The sequence below is a fragment of the Populus trichocarpa genome, chromosome 2 (assembly GCF_000002775.5).
Source record: "Populus trichocarpa isolate Nisqually-1 chromosome 2, P.trichocarpa_v4.1, whole genome shotgun sequence".
In the NCBI taxonomy this organism is placed as follows: Eukaryota; Viridiplantae; Streptophyta; class Magnoliopsida; order Malpighiales; family Salicaceae; genus Populus; species Populus trichocarpa.
The window spans coordinates 1332808-1348769 of NC_037286.2; the positions used below are offsets into that span (position 1 = coordinate 1332808).

At 35.4% G+C, this 15962-nt stretch overlaps 3 protein-coding genes across 5 annotated transcripts; all 3 read right to left on the bottom strand.

Moving 5' to 3' along the window:
* Positions 1-207: 207 nt before the first annotated feature.
* On the bottom strand, positions 208-3709 carry LOC7496921 (pentatricopeptide repeat-containing protein At1g20230). Its single transcript, XM_002301937.4, has 2 exons — positions 3582-3709; positions 208-2929 (listed from the first exon to the last, which is right to left on the bottom strand). The coding sequence occupies exons 1-2, from the start codon at positions 3586-3588 to the stop codon at positions 768-770; spliced, it is 2169 nt and encodes a 722-aa protein (XP_002301973.4). The 5' UTR covers positions 3589-3709; the 3' UTR covers positions 208-767.
* On the bottom strand, positions 3479-9053 carry LOC7490646 (protein PSK SIMULATOR 2). 3 transcript variants are annotated; one of them, XM_024595397.2, is made up of 13 exons: positions 8376-9052; positions 7940-8265; positions 7747-7839; positions 7572-7662; positions 7001-7094; positions 6469-6566; positions 6054-6123; positions 5259-5362; positions 5040-5156; positions 4826-4902; positions 4581-4625; positions 3967-4489; positions 3479-3843 (listed from the first exon to the last, which is right to left on the bottom strand). In XM_024595397.2, exons 1-12 carry the CDS (start codon positions 8634-8636, stop codon positions 4015-4017), a joined length of 1851 nt encoding a protein of 616 aa, XP_024451165.2. In that variant the 5' UTR covers positions 8637-9052; the 3' UTR covers positions 3479-3843; positions 3967-4014. The 3 variants fall into 3 exon arrangements, with proteins under 3 accessions (XP_024451165.2, XP_024451164.2, XP_024451166.2); XM_024595396.2 differs by lacking the exon at positions 3479-3843 and having other exon boundaries at positions 3856-4489; XM_024595398.2 differs by lacking the exons at positions 3479-3843; positions 4581-4625 and having other exon boundaries at positions 3856-4489; positions 8376-9053.
* Positions 9054-14198: 5145 nt separating this feature from the next.
* LOC7490647 (peptidyl-prolyl cis-trans isomerase) lies at positions 14199-14890 on the bottom strand. The gene has a single exon (XM_002301939.4). The coding sequence runs from the start codon at positions 14847-14849 to the stop codon at positions 14331-14333; it is 519 nt and encodes a 172-aa protein (XP_002301975.1). The 5' UTR covers positions 14850-14890; the 3' UTR covers positions 14199-14330.
* Between the last annotated feature and the right edge of the window lie 1072 nt (positions 14891-15962).

Consider the following 15962-nt stretch of genomic DNA (forward strand, 5'->3'; position numbering starts at 1 on the left):
TCCCCAACCGGAGAGTTTTCAGTGCTCCAGATCAATGCCCAAAAGTTCCCTCTTTTTATTGGCCGCAGAGAACTCCTGAATTTTGATGATTAGTTACAGTGTGTAAACGTGTGGATATGATTATAATCAACAGATGAATTAAGTTCAGAGCCAGCCAGGGCATATGAACAACTTTAAGTTATTAACAGAATAAAAAGCATAATCAAGTGAAAAGAAAATTAAAGGTTCAGCTGGATTGCCTCGAGCTGACTATGAATGTTCAACAATTGCCCTGGATAATATACAATTCCAAAACTTCACAATAGAGAAGGTCACACATCAAAACAATAAGCGGAGCACAGAAGTGCAGAAGCACTTCACAGTAGATGCAGTGTCGTTACATACACGTGCACAGATGTGAAGAGGCCCGGAGAAGGGGTCAGAGAGTAGAATTTGGTTTTGGTTTCAGCATGATATTTTCATTTCATCACCAATTCAGAATCAGAATATTTTGGATGAACAAAATGAGTGCTGATGGTGATTTTAAAATGCCCAAAAGTTCTTGTCAACGAGCTCCACTAGAGGTAGCACTGACGGGTCTTCCCAGGGAGCCAAAACATTTACAAAGGTTTTAATGTAAATCCTTCTCCAGTGAAATTTTTTAACTCCATTTAGTCAGCTTCAGATTTTATCAGACAATACTCACCTGATCTCCCAGTCGTTCTACAAGAAGGATCTTCAGTATTGTTAAGAATCATAGCAGCAATCCCACAAACGCATTTACTCGTTCACCAATAATCTCCACAAGAACAAACTCCACCTTTAAACTGATGGAACCGGTTTGTGTCTCTAACAAAAATCTCTCTCTTTTCAAAGTCGGATATGAATTTTATAACAGCATGACAATCACGACAGATTCTAAGGTTCTTGATAACCTGAAGCGGAAATCCTGGCTTAGTATTTAGAAGCCCCAGCACTACCGCCAGCTTCTCACTATGGCCACAGAGGATCTGCTCCTTGTCCTGCTCCTCCACATCTTGTAGCACAAAGTCAGTATGTGGAACATAACCTGACTTTTTCATCTCCACGGTCAATTTAGCCAACTTCTCAATAATTTGGGGCATTTGTGGATGGGAACTGTCTCCAGCAAGGAGCATATGCACTTTGTTCTTGATTTCAATCCAACTGTAGCCAGGGTTTTTCTTCAAACCTCTACTTCTCATCATATCCCTCACCATATCTACTTCAACCCACATGGCCTTCGAAGCATAAATATTGGACAGAAGAATGTAATTACCAGGATTTCTTGGTTCTAACTCGAAGACTCTCTTTGCTGCAATCTCACCTAAATCCACTCTGTTGTGAACTCTGCATGAACTAAGTAGAGCACCCCAAACACAAGAATCTGGTTCAAATGGCATTTGCTTGATCATGGCATATGCCTCTTCCAGCCTTCCACTACGACCAAGAAGGGTCACCATGCATGAATAATGCTCCATTCTAGCTTCAACGCCATGATTTCTGGACATGCTATCAAAATAAAACCAACCTTCCTCCGTTAAGCCACCTTGGGTGCATGCAGATAATACACAAGTGAAGCTAACATGATCAGGCTTTTGCCCACATCTTTGCATCAATTCAAAAATATTTATAGCTTCAAAAGTCTTTCCATGCATTGCATACCCAGCCATTAATGAATTCCAAGAAACCAAGTTCCTGTTGGGCATCATATCAAAACAAAGCCTAGACGCCAGCATTCTTCCACACTTAGCGTACATATCAATCAGCGCGCTACCCACATAAACATCATTGAAGATTCCATTTCTAAGTGAAAAGCAATGGGCTGCCTTCCCGTGCAGTAATGCTGCAATATTTCCACAAGCCGGCAACAAGCATGGGATCGTTACAGAGTTCGGTTTAACTCCCTCAATCTGCATCTCTCTAAAAAGCTCCAAAGCCTCCATATCTTTTCCATTCTGAGAGCAACTGGCAATCATGGACGTCCATGAAACGACATTCAGATCCATCCCTTTAAACTGTTTAAATACCTCCAACGCATTGTCAACAAGTCCATTTCGTGAGAGCCCGGTAACTAAAGCATTGCAAGCTCCTACATCAACCTCATCCATTTCATTGAACACTCCTGACATCTCAGAAGCACACGCACACTTACCATACATATCAATCAGCGCACTAACCACAAACTTGTCCGGTCCTAAACCTTGCTTAATAACATAACAATGAATCTGAATCCCCATCAACGGCATATCCAAGTCACCAACAGCTGGAAGCACACTAGAAACACTGGTTCCATCAGGCTTCAATCCTTCCAGGTGCATGTTTTGAAACATAAGAACCGCATCAAGATAGCTGCCACTACGATTAAAACCTGAAATCATACCGTTCCACGATACCAAATTAAGCTCAACACCTAAATCTCTTGTCTGATAAAACAACTCCTTTGTCTCCTTTACACGCCCCTTCCGCGCAAAACGCGAAATCAAAGCACTAGACGTAACCACACCTGGTTGAGGCAATTTATCGAACACATTGCGAGCATCCTTTAAATGGTCGAATTGAACGTACATATGTAATAAAGAGGACAGGACAACGGAGTCCAAACCTAACCCAGATACCAATGCAAAACAATGCATCTGTTTTCCGGTTTGCAATGCCGATAGCGCAGCACATGTCTTGATGACAGTAGGCAAGACACGGCTATCAGGCACGATACCTTGTGTGAGCATGTAAGAGAAGACGCGGATTACGTGACCAAAATGATTGAGCTTTGAGAATATTTGAATGGTCTCCGGCAGTGAAATGCCAGTTTTGAGGATGTGGGCATGTGCTTGTGATAAAGAAGCTTTTGTGGCTGAACAAAGGCAGTGGCTAAAGTTTTCGAACAGAGGGAGTGCTTGCCGAGCCATGACAGCTCTCCATGACAGCTCTCCTGCCACCGCCATTCGGCCCAAAATAAGTAAGGGATTTTGATACTTCTAGTCCTATGGTTTAAAATTTACCAGCATAGTTGCCATATTTTACATGAGAATTATCTCGAAAAAGTAACTTACTAGATGGATTATTACGTCAATTTATAATTTATATATTATTGGCTAAATAATTTTTATTAAAATAATAACATATTACTTTATTCATTTTTTATTTAAGATTGACAGCCAAGTTTTAACCCATTTTAACCGGGTTAATCAAGCCATAAAAACTGATTTAATCAATCTTAATTCGTATTAGATTTTAAATTCCAAATTTTTAAAGTGCTATATTTACCAGTATTTTACCCACGGTTAAATAATTAATGTAAAAGTTCATTTGAAATGAAAAAAAAAAAATCATATTCTTCATTCTTTATCTTACTTCATCTCCTTTCAAATCCCATGATAAACATCTCAGCAAAATACCTTAATGTCTAAAATTACCTAAGAGAGAAGATTTTCAAAAGCTAAGCTCACCCCCATATTCCATTAGCAGTTAACAATAAACATTATAGAACCTACAAAAATTGCTTTGAGAATTGAGAAATTTCAAAATTTAAGAACAGAGATGAGACCTTACTGATTCTATAGAGGAAAAGAAATCAAGTCTACCTTGCATCGTGCCGAAATATCAGAAATTTTTAATACTAAGGTTTGTGATTCTTGCGCATGGCTGTGTACCAAGAAAGGATGAAATTGCCTGTACATAGTTACCAAAGATTGGTATAGGTTTCTCTGTGGTTAATTGCCTCTCTTGTGGCTTTCTTTTGCACCTGGTGGCTTCGTTTTTTTCACCGAATAATATACAAGTCTTGATGCTGGAAACTATAGCAGAACCGGCCATCCATCTCTTCTAATACCTCCAGGAATGGAACTGAGAGATCAGTAAAACTAAAATATTTATACTGCTGCATATAAATATTATCATATATATAAGGTATATACAATAGAATGGGAATTTAACAAAAGAATATACATGACAGATGAGATTCGTAACTCGTAAGGGAAGCCAAATGCCTTCAGTGTAACTACATTAAGTATGGTCTTATATTGTGTTATCTAGGCCATCCATAACATCCATAATATTAGTTTTTTGATGGTCTGATTTTTGTCTTGCTGCAAACCTTCTAACCGGTGAGTTTCCGGCACTCCTGCTCAACGTCAAAACCTGCCCTCTTTTCTTGTCTAAAGAAAATTCCTGACTTTTGCTTTTTCCTGGGACCAATCTCCTCTGACACGCATTGGCTAACAAATCTCGATCTTCTTGACAAAGTTGGGCATCGTGGTTCTGGGATTGAATTCGTTGCATCTTGGTGCGGAAAACCAGTCCCCTGCGAGCTGGAGATCGAACAGGCATAGATGAGAAACCATGATCTCTCTGTCTAACTAAATTTATCAACCGGTGAAGCCATGTCACTAGTTCAAGGATGTATAGGTCAGTCTTCTGCTTATCTGCGTGATAGAGTGTCTGGAGGCGGATCAGGTTAGTATTTTCGGGTGTATTCTTGCCGAAATCATTTCTGTCAAAAAAGAAAAAACAGTGTCACTCATCTGCTGCTAAGGTGAATTACACCCTCGCAACACAAAGACAGCACAAAGGCGTTCACTGACCCAGTGTTCGCCCATTCTCCAACCCATCCAAAGCCTTGATGTGCTCTGGAGCCAATTGAAACAGAAAGGAAATAAGCATAACACAAATGCAAAGACAATAATGCCGATTCTCAAGGAGGGAAAATGAATAAAGAAAACCAAAAGCCAGGCAGTGAAAACCACTCCCAAATGAAACCCTTATCTTGTTTACACGTGTTTAAGGAATATGAGGGAAGTTAAATTAGACTCTCATTTATATAACCTACTTGGTCGTGTTTGTGGCAATGGGCGCAAGCCAATGGAGAGTCTTTTCCATTTCACCTTTGACCAGAGCCATTGTGAACTGCAGAGAAACATAGTGGAAAGCAGCTATGTAATGAGTTTGAGCATGAGGCAAGAGAAAGAACAAACACCTATCCTCAATCTCCATTTGAAGAAAAAAGTAGAAAACAGGCAGAACAAAAATATGCGCGCGCGTACCTCTTCCTTGGAATCAACCATCTGCAACCGTGAGCGTAGAGCTGCCTTAACACTGTTTGGCATCCCTTGATACAAACTGTCCCTCGTATTAGGAGGTAGGGAGGTGGGTCGAGAAGTCTAATAACATATGATATTTCAGTTGAATTAATCTCAACATAGAAAAATCATACCATCTATAATATGTATGTGATTAATGATGAAATAAAGAGCTTTACTTACAATATTATCTATCTGGTTGATCATGTTAGCATAATGCAATGCAAGACCAGATGTGCCAAGTCTTTGAGGACCCCTGCCAGCTTCCTTGTCAGCCAATATAACACCTGCCATGGGTTGTCAATCCCTAAGAATTAATATTTAGAGCACATCTTTCAAAGCCAGAAACATTGAATTGTATGCTGTTACGATGCAAGGGAGTAGAATAAAATAAAAAAGGCTTCTATAATGGCATCTTTCTTCTATATTTGACCAGATCATTGTAGAAAAGGATAGTACTGTTCTTTCACGAGCACAATTCACTAACATGTTCGAATATTCAAAACTAATGCTGCAATTCAGATTATATGTCCATCAGTTGCCTGCATAAATCCTCTTGATCCCACCCTGTCGTACATGTTCTAGTCTGAGTGTTTTTGTGCCTCAGAAACAGTGGAATATATGTAGTACACAGATAGAGCTGAGATAGTATCTTCTGCCATGGCATTCACCTCTTTTATTATTCAGGTGTTAGAAACAGCTTTCATTTCTAATAAATACAATTTCCCAGACATAGTAGCGCACAAATGCACACATTTCTGGGCAACGGTTTCGGATAATAGCTCCACATGAAACCCATTATTCCACAAATAATCAACCATTTATCATGCACAAATGAAAAAACACTGTGGTTCGGATCTGGGAAAACAAAAGGAAATCATTGTTGTTTGCCGACATAAATGCATGGACATGGAAATCCATCCAATTATGATTTTAATGCAAATTTCCTAATTTTATCAGGAGACATCATTGCCCTACCATTATTTCCAAAAGCTTCCAAGATCGCTTGTTGTAAGAAGGTAACAATATCAACAAGCTTCTCCATGATCTGCAGTTCACAAAGAAAGTTACATAATGCTCTACTGTTTGAGACAGAGCAACTAATATTCTCATGGGTTGAAATGTAACTGAAAAATGTTAAATCAATCTAATGAGATGAGCTACATATTCATATAAATAACAAGTTCAATTAATGTTAACTGCCATGTATTCCATATAACCGACAATGGAACCGATCAAGGCAGCTAGGCATAATTGTTGTGAGGGGGTTAGAGCCAAGATTGTAACAGTGTCCGTTACGAGGCATAAAAGAGGGAAAAATTGTAATAAAATCTTCAAAACAATAATGATCAACTTTCTCAGCAGATGTGACTAGTGGCTCATAGACATTTACCTCCTCCAAAGTTTTAGACCAAAGGGATTTCTTTTTCAAGCTCATTACAAGCTTTTTTTGCTGTTTTAGCTCACTTTGTAAAATTGTGAGACTTTCTCCTGCAATTACAAAGAAAATGGCCCATTAATAAAATAGCTGCATCACTATGGTTAGCAGGTATCAAGCAGGTATTGGACATGATGCCCAAAAATGAAAGGATTATAAATGTAATGAGCAAAAACTAATGGTTGGGTATCAACAAGAACTGATTATAAAGCATCATGCAATTCACTTTGAAGGACATATCCTTGTAGGTAAAATACATTGATATCAGAGCTGCAGAAAAGGGTATGTTCAGCAACTAGAAGGACACAAAAATTGTACTCCTAAGAATTGAATATCTCAACAATGCTTAATCTTGGCAAATGTAACTATCACCTTAGATATTGCTTATTAGTCACAAATGTGTAAAAACATCATGGACACACATACTACCACAACATAAAAATGAAAGAAAAATCAAGTGAAGAGAAAAAGGTTCATCCATGCCAACCTTTTTGGGGGAGATTTAGGGATTGCATTTCATCAAGCTTTCGCTGATAATCTTGATCAAATCTGTCCAAAGCATTCAACTCGTGATATAGTTCCTGCACATGAAGAGAGATTTTAAAACAGGATCACAGGAACAAAATCTAATATGAAGACCCCAAATAAAGCCCGGCATTCTTCAACTGTGGTTAAATAAGCCAAAAATCGAGATTAGTGATCCGACAAATTCTCAAAAAGATCCATAATGCACACGTCAAACACAACTGCAAACTGCTCAACATCACAGTTCAATACAGTAGATAAGTTAAACACGTTACTGCAATGTTCACATGGACTCTGTACAGCATACTTAAACGAGTGATTAAAAGAAAATCAGCAATGCTTTTTCTGAGAATTCGATAATTGAAGTTAATTAATGAAGCAAATTCCAACAGTAGTTATAGCCAGTGACCAAGTTTCAACTACGGCACTGTACAGACATTGATCAACAAGTAGCAGCATCCCAAAAAGACATGGCACAACACAATTATCCACATAAACGCAAGCATCTACTTCCTGCGGGAAAGAAAACTTACAGAAGTGTGCTGCACCAGAGTGGTCAGCTCTTGCATTGTCACCTCTGCCTCGGTTCTGTGTTGCCTCTCAAATGAGTTTTCTGAATCCAATCTGATATATTACAAAGATAGTTGCATTGTTAGAAAACATGAAGAACGTAATCAGGGAATATTACATAATAAGAATGTACCGTACTTTGAAAAATATCGACCCAGATTGTGCCATTGAGGGTCTTTACATAAATCTCCAAACCGAATCACTTCGCGTGAGAAAACATCGAATTCCTCTCTACAAAAGTACCCAATTCTTTTTATTAAATACTGAGATTACAAGACAAGGACTACGTTAGAAGTAACCAAGTCAGATGATTCTTTTAACAAGCAATAACCTTTTGTCAGAAGCAGCAATTATGAGCAACTCTTTCATGTCAGTAGAAACCAACTTGTGCACTCCTTCTGAATGTAGTACCTCTTTTTTCAAGAACTCAACATTTTTTTCTGAAAGAGATTGAAACAAGTTTGCGCCTTTGGCTATCGTATTGGCCACTTCAAATGCCAATATCGATATCCTGTTCCCTCTAGAACCCATTCCATAGGCAAATCCCCCTCTGGGATTCAAATTTGACATGCTACTTCCTAGAGTATCCAAGACTTCCACTGCTTTCTCCAGTCCCACTGTCCCAGCTTTCCCTAAAAATGACTTCTTTTGATTTATCTAGACAGAAACCAAAGGCAAAAGATAAGCCAACAATTGATAGAATTGGACATCAAAACAAACATTATCAAGAAAAAACATAACATGACAAACAAAATCATAAAACATACCTTGTTGGCCTCTGTCCTAGCAGGCGTTGATGGCTTAAGTTCCCTTGAGAAAGACGATAAAAACTCACCAGAGTTCGACCTCTCTGGCATCGTTTTGCGAAAGTCATCCCCGTTATTATTCCTATAAGGACTCTCTCTTTTCTTGCCTATACTGTGTAATGACCTTAATTTCCCTGAAGTATTGTTACCACTATTATTTTTCTTCTCCTCCACAGCCTTCACATTCTTCCTTTTCGTTCCACCAGGACAAACCCCTCCCATTTTCCCTCCTTCCAAGCTACAGTCCCTCCAACAAAGAATTCAAAAAGATCCCATAAATGATAAAACTCCCACTTCAGAATCAAGAAGAAGAACCCAAAAAAGTATTCAAAAGTGAATGCAAAGTCAGATAAACTACAGTGCTAGCAATCTAGAGGCGGTTGTTGTGATTAATTTCGATAAATGAATGAAACAAACGCGTTGTTTTTTTGGCAATTAAACGGAAGTCTCGTGGACATATGGAATTTTGAATGGAGAAATGCAAGACAGTGAAGGAAGGGAAAAAAAAAAACAGAAATTGTTGACTGTTCTCTTGTTGTTTCTCTGAATGTGTAAATTTATGAGCGGCAGAGAAAGAAATGGTGGTGGGCGTATGTGAAACTGAAAGTCATCCCCGCCTACCTTGGCTGAGTTTGGTGTGTTTCTGTCTCTGACTAAAGTCTACCCTCTAAAATTTATTGTGTTCGGAATAAAAAGAAAAAAAAAACAAATAATTATATATAGTTAAATGCGTTGTTCGCCGCAGAAATAAATAAATTTCAAATAAAAAGAGACATGTTCTTACGTTATTTCTGCTCTAAAAGATATAAATTTGTTTTAAAAATTATATTTATTTTTATACCATTGCTTTTGTTTTTTCAACTAGATATATATTTCATCTTTTTCTGTATTTACTTTTTGTACTCACAACACTTATAAAAGACAATTTAAAGTCTAAGCTCGTTCTTCTTTTACTGTTTTGCCCCTTGTCATGTTTCATGACTCTTGAGATCGAGAGGAAAGGCTATAATAAACCATAACCATGGCACCTTGTGTTTACTATTCTACCTTGAATTGATGTTTATTGATATTCTACATTTCTTTCCGAATAGTCAATGATTTTCTAAGATAAGAGATGGCTGTTGATGGTGGGCTAGATGCCATCATTAAATTGATCGTTTTTTTTATATATATATAATTTGGATTTGGGGATCCTTTGTATGTATTTTATAAAGATTGAAGTTGTGACCATAAGAATGAAATGTTCGTGCTAGTTAGATGAGAAATTTGAGAGTTGACTACTAACCTCTAACCATAACATTAATTGGTAAGGGAAGTTGGAGTTGTATTGATAATCTCACCACAAAACAAGAATGTGATGTGATGTGATTTAGTCTCTAGCTTCAAATCCCCTTTCCTTGAGATATAAAACATGTTTTTGTGTGTTGAATTGGTGTTTTTCCGGTTTGTTTTTACGTTTTAAAAGTGTTTTTAAAAGAAATTAATTTTTTTAATTTTTTTCTGCTTCAAAATAATATATTTTTGGTGTTTTTAGATCATTTTGATGCGTTGATATCAAAAATAATTTTTAAAAAATAAAAAACACATTATTTTGATATATTTCTGAGTGAAAAGCACTTTGAAAAGCAACCGCAACCACACTCCCAAACACACAATATTTAACTTTAATAATATATATAATTAATGTTTTATAATGGTTCAATGATTTTGACTAGATGAAAAAAATAAATAAAAATATTATTTTGATATATTTTTAATTGAAAAACACTCTTGAAAATATATTATGTATCACAATATCAAATTCATAATCTTTGCTTAAGTTGTTGGTTGGCATAGTTAATTTATATGTCCGAAGATCAATTTATTTTTCTATTAGAGTAATATTATTTTAAAATTTTATTCAAGATAAAACCTGATTTTAATTAATTTTGAAGTTATCGGACTGACTTGTGAAACCAAATCGAGTTTTATAACCGATTGAGATCCGACAGATTAACAAAAAGAAATAGCATGGAAACACCGAGCTTACTGTTTCTAGATCAGAAAACACTAAAGAAAGGGGAAACAGCCATCTTTTTCAAGAAGATCAACAAGTTAAATCCTTATAAAACAATCACCAAACGTGAAGTCTCTGCCGGCAGCTCGAAGGCAGGAGTAGTGTAGTTTACGAATTTTGTATTCTAAAAAGAAGAATTCCCCGTGAAAGCAAGAAAAGCATCGCGTGACCTTTTCCAATCCGGTTTCGATTTAAATTGCGTACGAGAGGGAAAAGGAGAGAAGACTTTTCGAGAATAGTCATTGTTCGGGACACAGTGAAGAGCTCCCTTTTAGCTTCAAACTGACACTTCTTCTCTGCTGGGCCACAGCCATTGCTCTTTTTGCTGGTCTGTGATGTAATGGCTCGAAAATTCAGTGCATGACCTTTTCAAAAAAACGTGATGCCGTGAGGAGTTTAAATTAACAACGTGGAGACCTTCCATTGGTTAGGATCCCAATCGCACTATTTCTCTTCCCGTTGGCCAGTTACAGTTGGTCACTTCGGTCCCTGGATTCTTAATTATCTTCATCTTAGTACGACCTATCTGCCCAGATTTTACTTTTTAGAGCTAGTAGAGATAGGTTTGACGTGTGATTCTTTGACTTTTGTTAGCGAGGCGTTTAAGATATTCAAAGTCTTTGTCTGCTGTACTCGGTCAATGATTGTTTGCTACTTGCATTTTTAAAATATATATATATATTATTAAAATCATAAAAAAAACATACTAGATAAAATATTAATTTAATATTTTTTTAAGTAAATTTACTTTTAAAATGCATGTAAGAACATAACTCAAAACATTATTAAAATACTCACCAAAAAAACAGAAAAGACAAATAAAAAAATAGAAATGTATATGACAAAAATATAAATGTTTTATTTTGTCTGTTCAGAAATAACAATTAAATGCTAGATCACCTGATCGTCAAGAAGAAAGCCACCTGAGCTCATTTCATATCCTTGATTTTTAGAAAATGTATCTAGTTTATGTTTTTTTAAGTATGTTTCATGGTTTTTGCTTGTAAATATTTAAATTATTTAGTTTTTTTATAAAAAATACTTTAAAAGGTATTTTTAAAAGCAAATCAAACGCAGTTGAGATTTTAATATCCCTACAGTCACCTTCGTTTCTGTACCCGGGATGTTTCCGACCAAGATAGGAGTTGAAAACCGAAAATTCTTTTAAATGCCGTAGGCTGAGTAAGGGCTTAGTGAAACACACGTATGTTTTGAGAATTGTGCGTTCCTGAACGGAACCCTAGCACTACCGTCCCGACTTTTCTATTATTTTCGTGGCAATTCACCAGGCTAGAGCCAGGGGCGGAGTTGGGAAGGGGTTTTAGTTAGGGGGCCAAATCAGAGAAAAAGACTTTTTGTTTTATGAATTGTGAAAGAGAGCTGGAAAAGCCCCTACCAGCCCCGGGTTCCTGGGCATCTTGTTTCCTTTAATTGCATGTCAATTTATAGCATCTCAAGTTTTTTGGTCCGATCTTGCCCCGCTTGCATACATGGGAGAAATTCGAGCTAAAACCACCGTGTAGTAGGACTGCGACGCCATGAAAATAGTCACTCTTTAACAGCGCCGCCTAGTTTCAGTCTACTTCACCTAATCCTCAACCATTAGATACAACTTAAGCAGACCTTGATCTCTTACCAACCCCTACCAATTTCCATGGAATCCAGGAAGGCCCAAATTCTAAAGCGTTTACCAAACCATCTGCTCATTCGGCATCTTGAAAAACTATAGTATAGAGAATATCGATGGGCCCGTGCTATGTCATGGCTCAAGTCACTAAAAAAAACCGTATGCATTGCTAACATATTTCCAGTGGGAAAAAAATATTTAACTCACGTTGATGTTAGTGTAACGTGATGTATCCATTTAATTCATTTAAAGACAACTTGAACTATTGGACAAAATAAATAAATAAAATTTTAAAAAATTAAGTATCAATAAAATGATAAAAAGTTTATCTAGGATAATAATAACTTCATGGACCAATTTAAAATAAAATAAATATTAAACAATGAAATTAAAAAATAATTAATTAAGAATTTCTTTTAAAACTAAATAATAATAATAAAATAAATAATAAATAAATAAAAGAGACCTAGCCCAGACCCGTGCGCCTCTGAATGGCCTCGCACGCCTTAGCCGTAATAAGAAAAGTTTGGTTATTGGTGTATTTTGTGTGTTTGTTTTTAAAGTAACTTTTGTGGTTGTGGTTTTAAAAAAATAAGTTTAAAAAAAATGTGGTTAGATGTGATTAGTTGGATTTAGGTACGTGTTTAGTAAAAATTGTGGTTGAGGTTTATGTACAACAAAAAAACATGTATAAAATGTTTGGTTATGGTTGCTTTTCAATAGTGTTTTTTACTTAGAAATGCATCAAAATAATTTTTTTTATTTTTAAAAAATTATTTTTGATATCAGCGCATTAAAATGATCTGAAAATACAAAAAAAAAATTAATTTGAAGTAAAGAAAAAAACAATAAAAAATTCAATTTTTTTTAAAAAATGCTTTTTAAATGCAAAAACAAATAGAGTTTTACGAAACGCGGTTCAAAAAACATGTAAAAACTGCTTCACAAAAAATATATTTCAAACTCAATTTTTTGACAGGCCCCACAATATAAAATACAGTTTGGTGTATTACCAAACACCTAACTGCGTTTTTTGCACCGCAAACGCAAAAACAGGTGCAAAACAAACACACACAGTCATAAGCCTGCGTGTGCTTCATTATTTTTTTTTCCTTTTAACACAGGTTAGATGATTTTTTAAGAAAAAATAAGTAAATAATGTGTCGTTTGCTTTATCCGGGTTTTAACGATCATAGTGATCAAGAAATCAAGCCAGGGATGTTTCACACCCATAATTAATTTTAAATCATTTCTATCACCTCGTAACACTAGATTAGCACTATATAGACCTAAATAAACTCGTCTTGCCTTTTTAGAAAAAATCAATATGAAACCCTAAAACTTTCCAAAGTTATATCTATTGTCTTATATAATTTCTATGTGAAATAACCTCTTAGCACGATACCACTCCAAGAACGAGACACTCTGGACAGAAAGCTGGCAAGAGTGAAATAGAACTGCCTTTGAGAAATGAAACTCATTCACGCAAAAAATAACCATTTTAACAATCATAATCGATGTTAATTAGTATTTTCTCTCTATTACTAAAATTCAGTGACCTCTTTCTCTCCAATCTCAAACTAGAAACAAAAAAATAAAAAAAATAAAGTTTTAAACTAAAAGAGAATATTTTAAAAACTAAAAGGACTTGAAACAAGTTAGTTGCAAAATAAAGACTAAAGTTAACATTTTGATTCAATTTCGAAACAGCCACAAAAGGTTTCTGTGTTTCAATTTTGCTCTTTCCTAACAAAATAAAAGCAATTGTCATTCAATTTGGCCACCAAAAAATCCAATCATGCAAAACAAAACTTTAAGGATCAAAATAACAAAAATAAGAAAAAATCACTTCCTTCAGTTTTAGTTTCTTTTGTCATGTAATGTAACCGTAACGGGCAAAGGAAAAATATTGCCTTTTTTTTTAAATTAAAAGTGATATATTATGATAGAAAAATATCAAAATTATATAAAAAATCTGATATTTTTTTCACAAAAATCATTATTTTTTTTCCAACCCTCGTTGCATAACCAGTCCTTCAATAATAATAATAAAAAGGGATATTTCCAACCAGCCCCTTAGCACACACAAAGGGAAGAAAAATATAAAACTATTCATTAATTTTATTGTATCTGTAGATTATCATAAAAAGGCAACAACCAGAGCAACTTGAAAAGAAATATTAAAGACACAAATATAAAGATAACAACCATGGTATAATAAAACTTCTTCAGCTCAAGAAAGCTGTCCACAGTCAGCAACAACAACAGGCTTAGAGGTCCTTCCATTAGACGACCCAAACTTCTCTATAGCCTTCACAACATCCAGACCCTCCACTACTCTTCCAAACACCACGTGTTTTCCATCGAGCCATTCAGTCTTGGCTGTACAGACAAAGAACTGCGACCCGTTAGTCCCAGGCCCAGCATTGGCCATGGACAAAATCCCTGGCCCAGTATGTTTCTTTATAAAATTCTCGTCAGCAAATTTCGATCCGTAGATCGATTCCCCTCCGGTTCCATTCCCTGCAGTGAAATCTCCTCCTTGGCACATGAATCCAGGGATGACTCGATGGAAAGTCGAGCCTTTGTAGTGTAAAGGCTTGCCGCTTCGGCCTTTTCCTTTCTCTCCAGTGCAAAGAGCCCTGAAGTTCTCTGCGGTTCGTGGAGTTGTGTCGGCGAACAGTTCCATCACGATCCGGCCGGCTGGTTGGCCGCCGATTGTCATGTCGAAGTAGACTCTAGGGTTTGCCATTGAAAATATGTGGACTATGTTAGGTGAAGGTAGGGAGGGTTGGTTTTATAGAATATAGAGGAGGTTGGGTTTCTAGATTCTAGTTTGGAGGTTTCATCTTGACCGCTTGTAGTGGACACGTGGATGGATATGATGGGTTTGGAAAAAAAAAACTCTTCTCGGGACTGCGTGTGGTTGACGCGAGAATCTTTAGATGTTAAAGTTAGTGTTTTACAGAAAAAGTTGTTTTTAAAGTATTTTTAATTTTAAAATATATTAAAATAATCTTTTTAAAATTTTTTTAAAATTTATGATTTATTATATATAATGGATCAAAATTATTGCAAAACATTCGTTTTCTTATAGTTCACAAAAAAAATTAACTTAAAAAAACAAAAAACTAACTTTTTAAAAAAAAAATGAACACGGTGTAATATTAAATAACTAGGGTAATAATAGTTAGTTTTTAAAGTTTTTATTTTATTTTAAAATATATTAAAATAATATTTTAATTATTGCAAAACATTTATTTGTTTATAGTTCACATAAACATTAACTAAAATATTTAATTTTTAAAAAAATATGGATACAATACAATATCAAATGGCTAATAAGATATCTGAAAGCGTACTAAAAATTAGTTTTTAAAGTGTTTTTTTACTTTAAAATATATTGAAATAATATTTTTTTATTTTTTAAATTTTAATTTTTATATTAACATATCAAAACATATAAAATAAATAAATTAATTAATTTAAAATAAAAAGATTCAAATTTTAACCAAAAAAATATTCCGAACTCAATGTCAGACAACACTAATAAGCGGTGACAGAGAACAACTGATAAGTGAGGTTTCTATCTTCCACGTGGCAATATTATTTATTTATTTATTTTATTCAGTGAGGGGCGGCCTGATATTTATTTATTTTTCTTTCCATCCAATTGTCCATAGATGGCAATTGGGCCGACATGCGTACCTTGTCCCACAACGTCTCCACTGGACTGGTTTTTATTTATTTATTTATTTATACCAAGTTGCCTCGGCAAAGATTTTCTTAGTTGATATACATAATTAATTAGTAATTAGAATGATGAGAGTCGGGTTTAATATTCATCACTAGTAAGAAATTAATC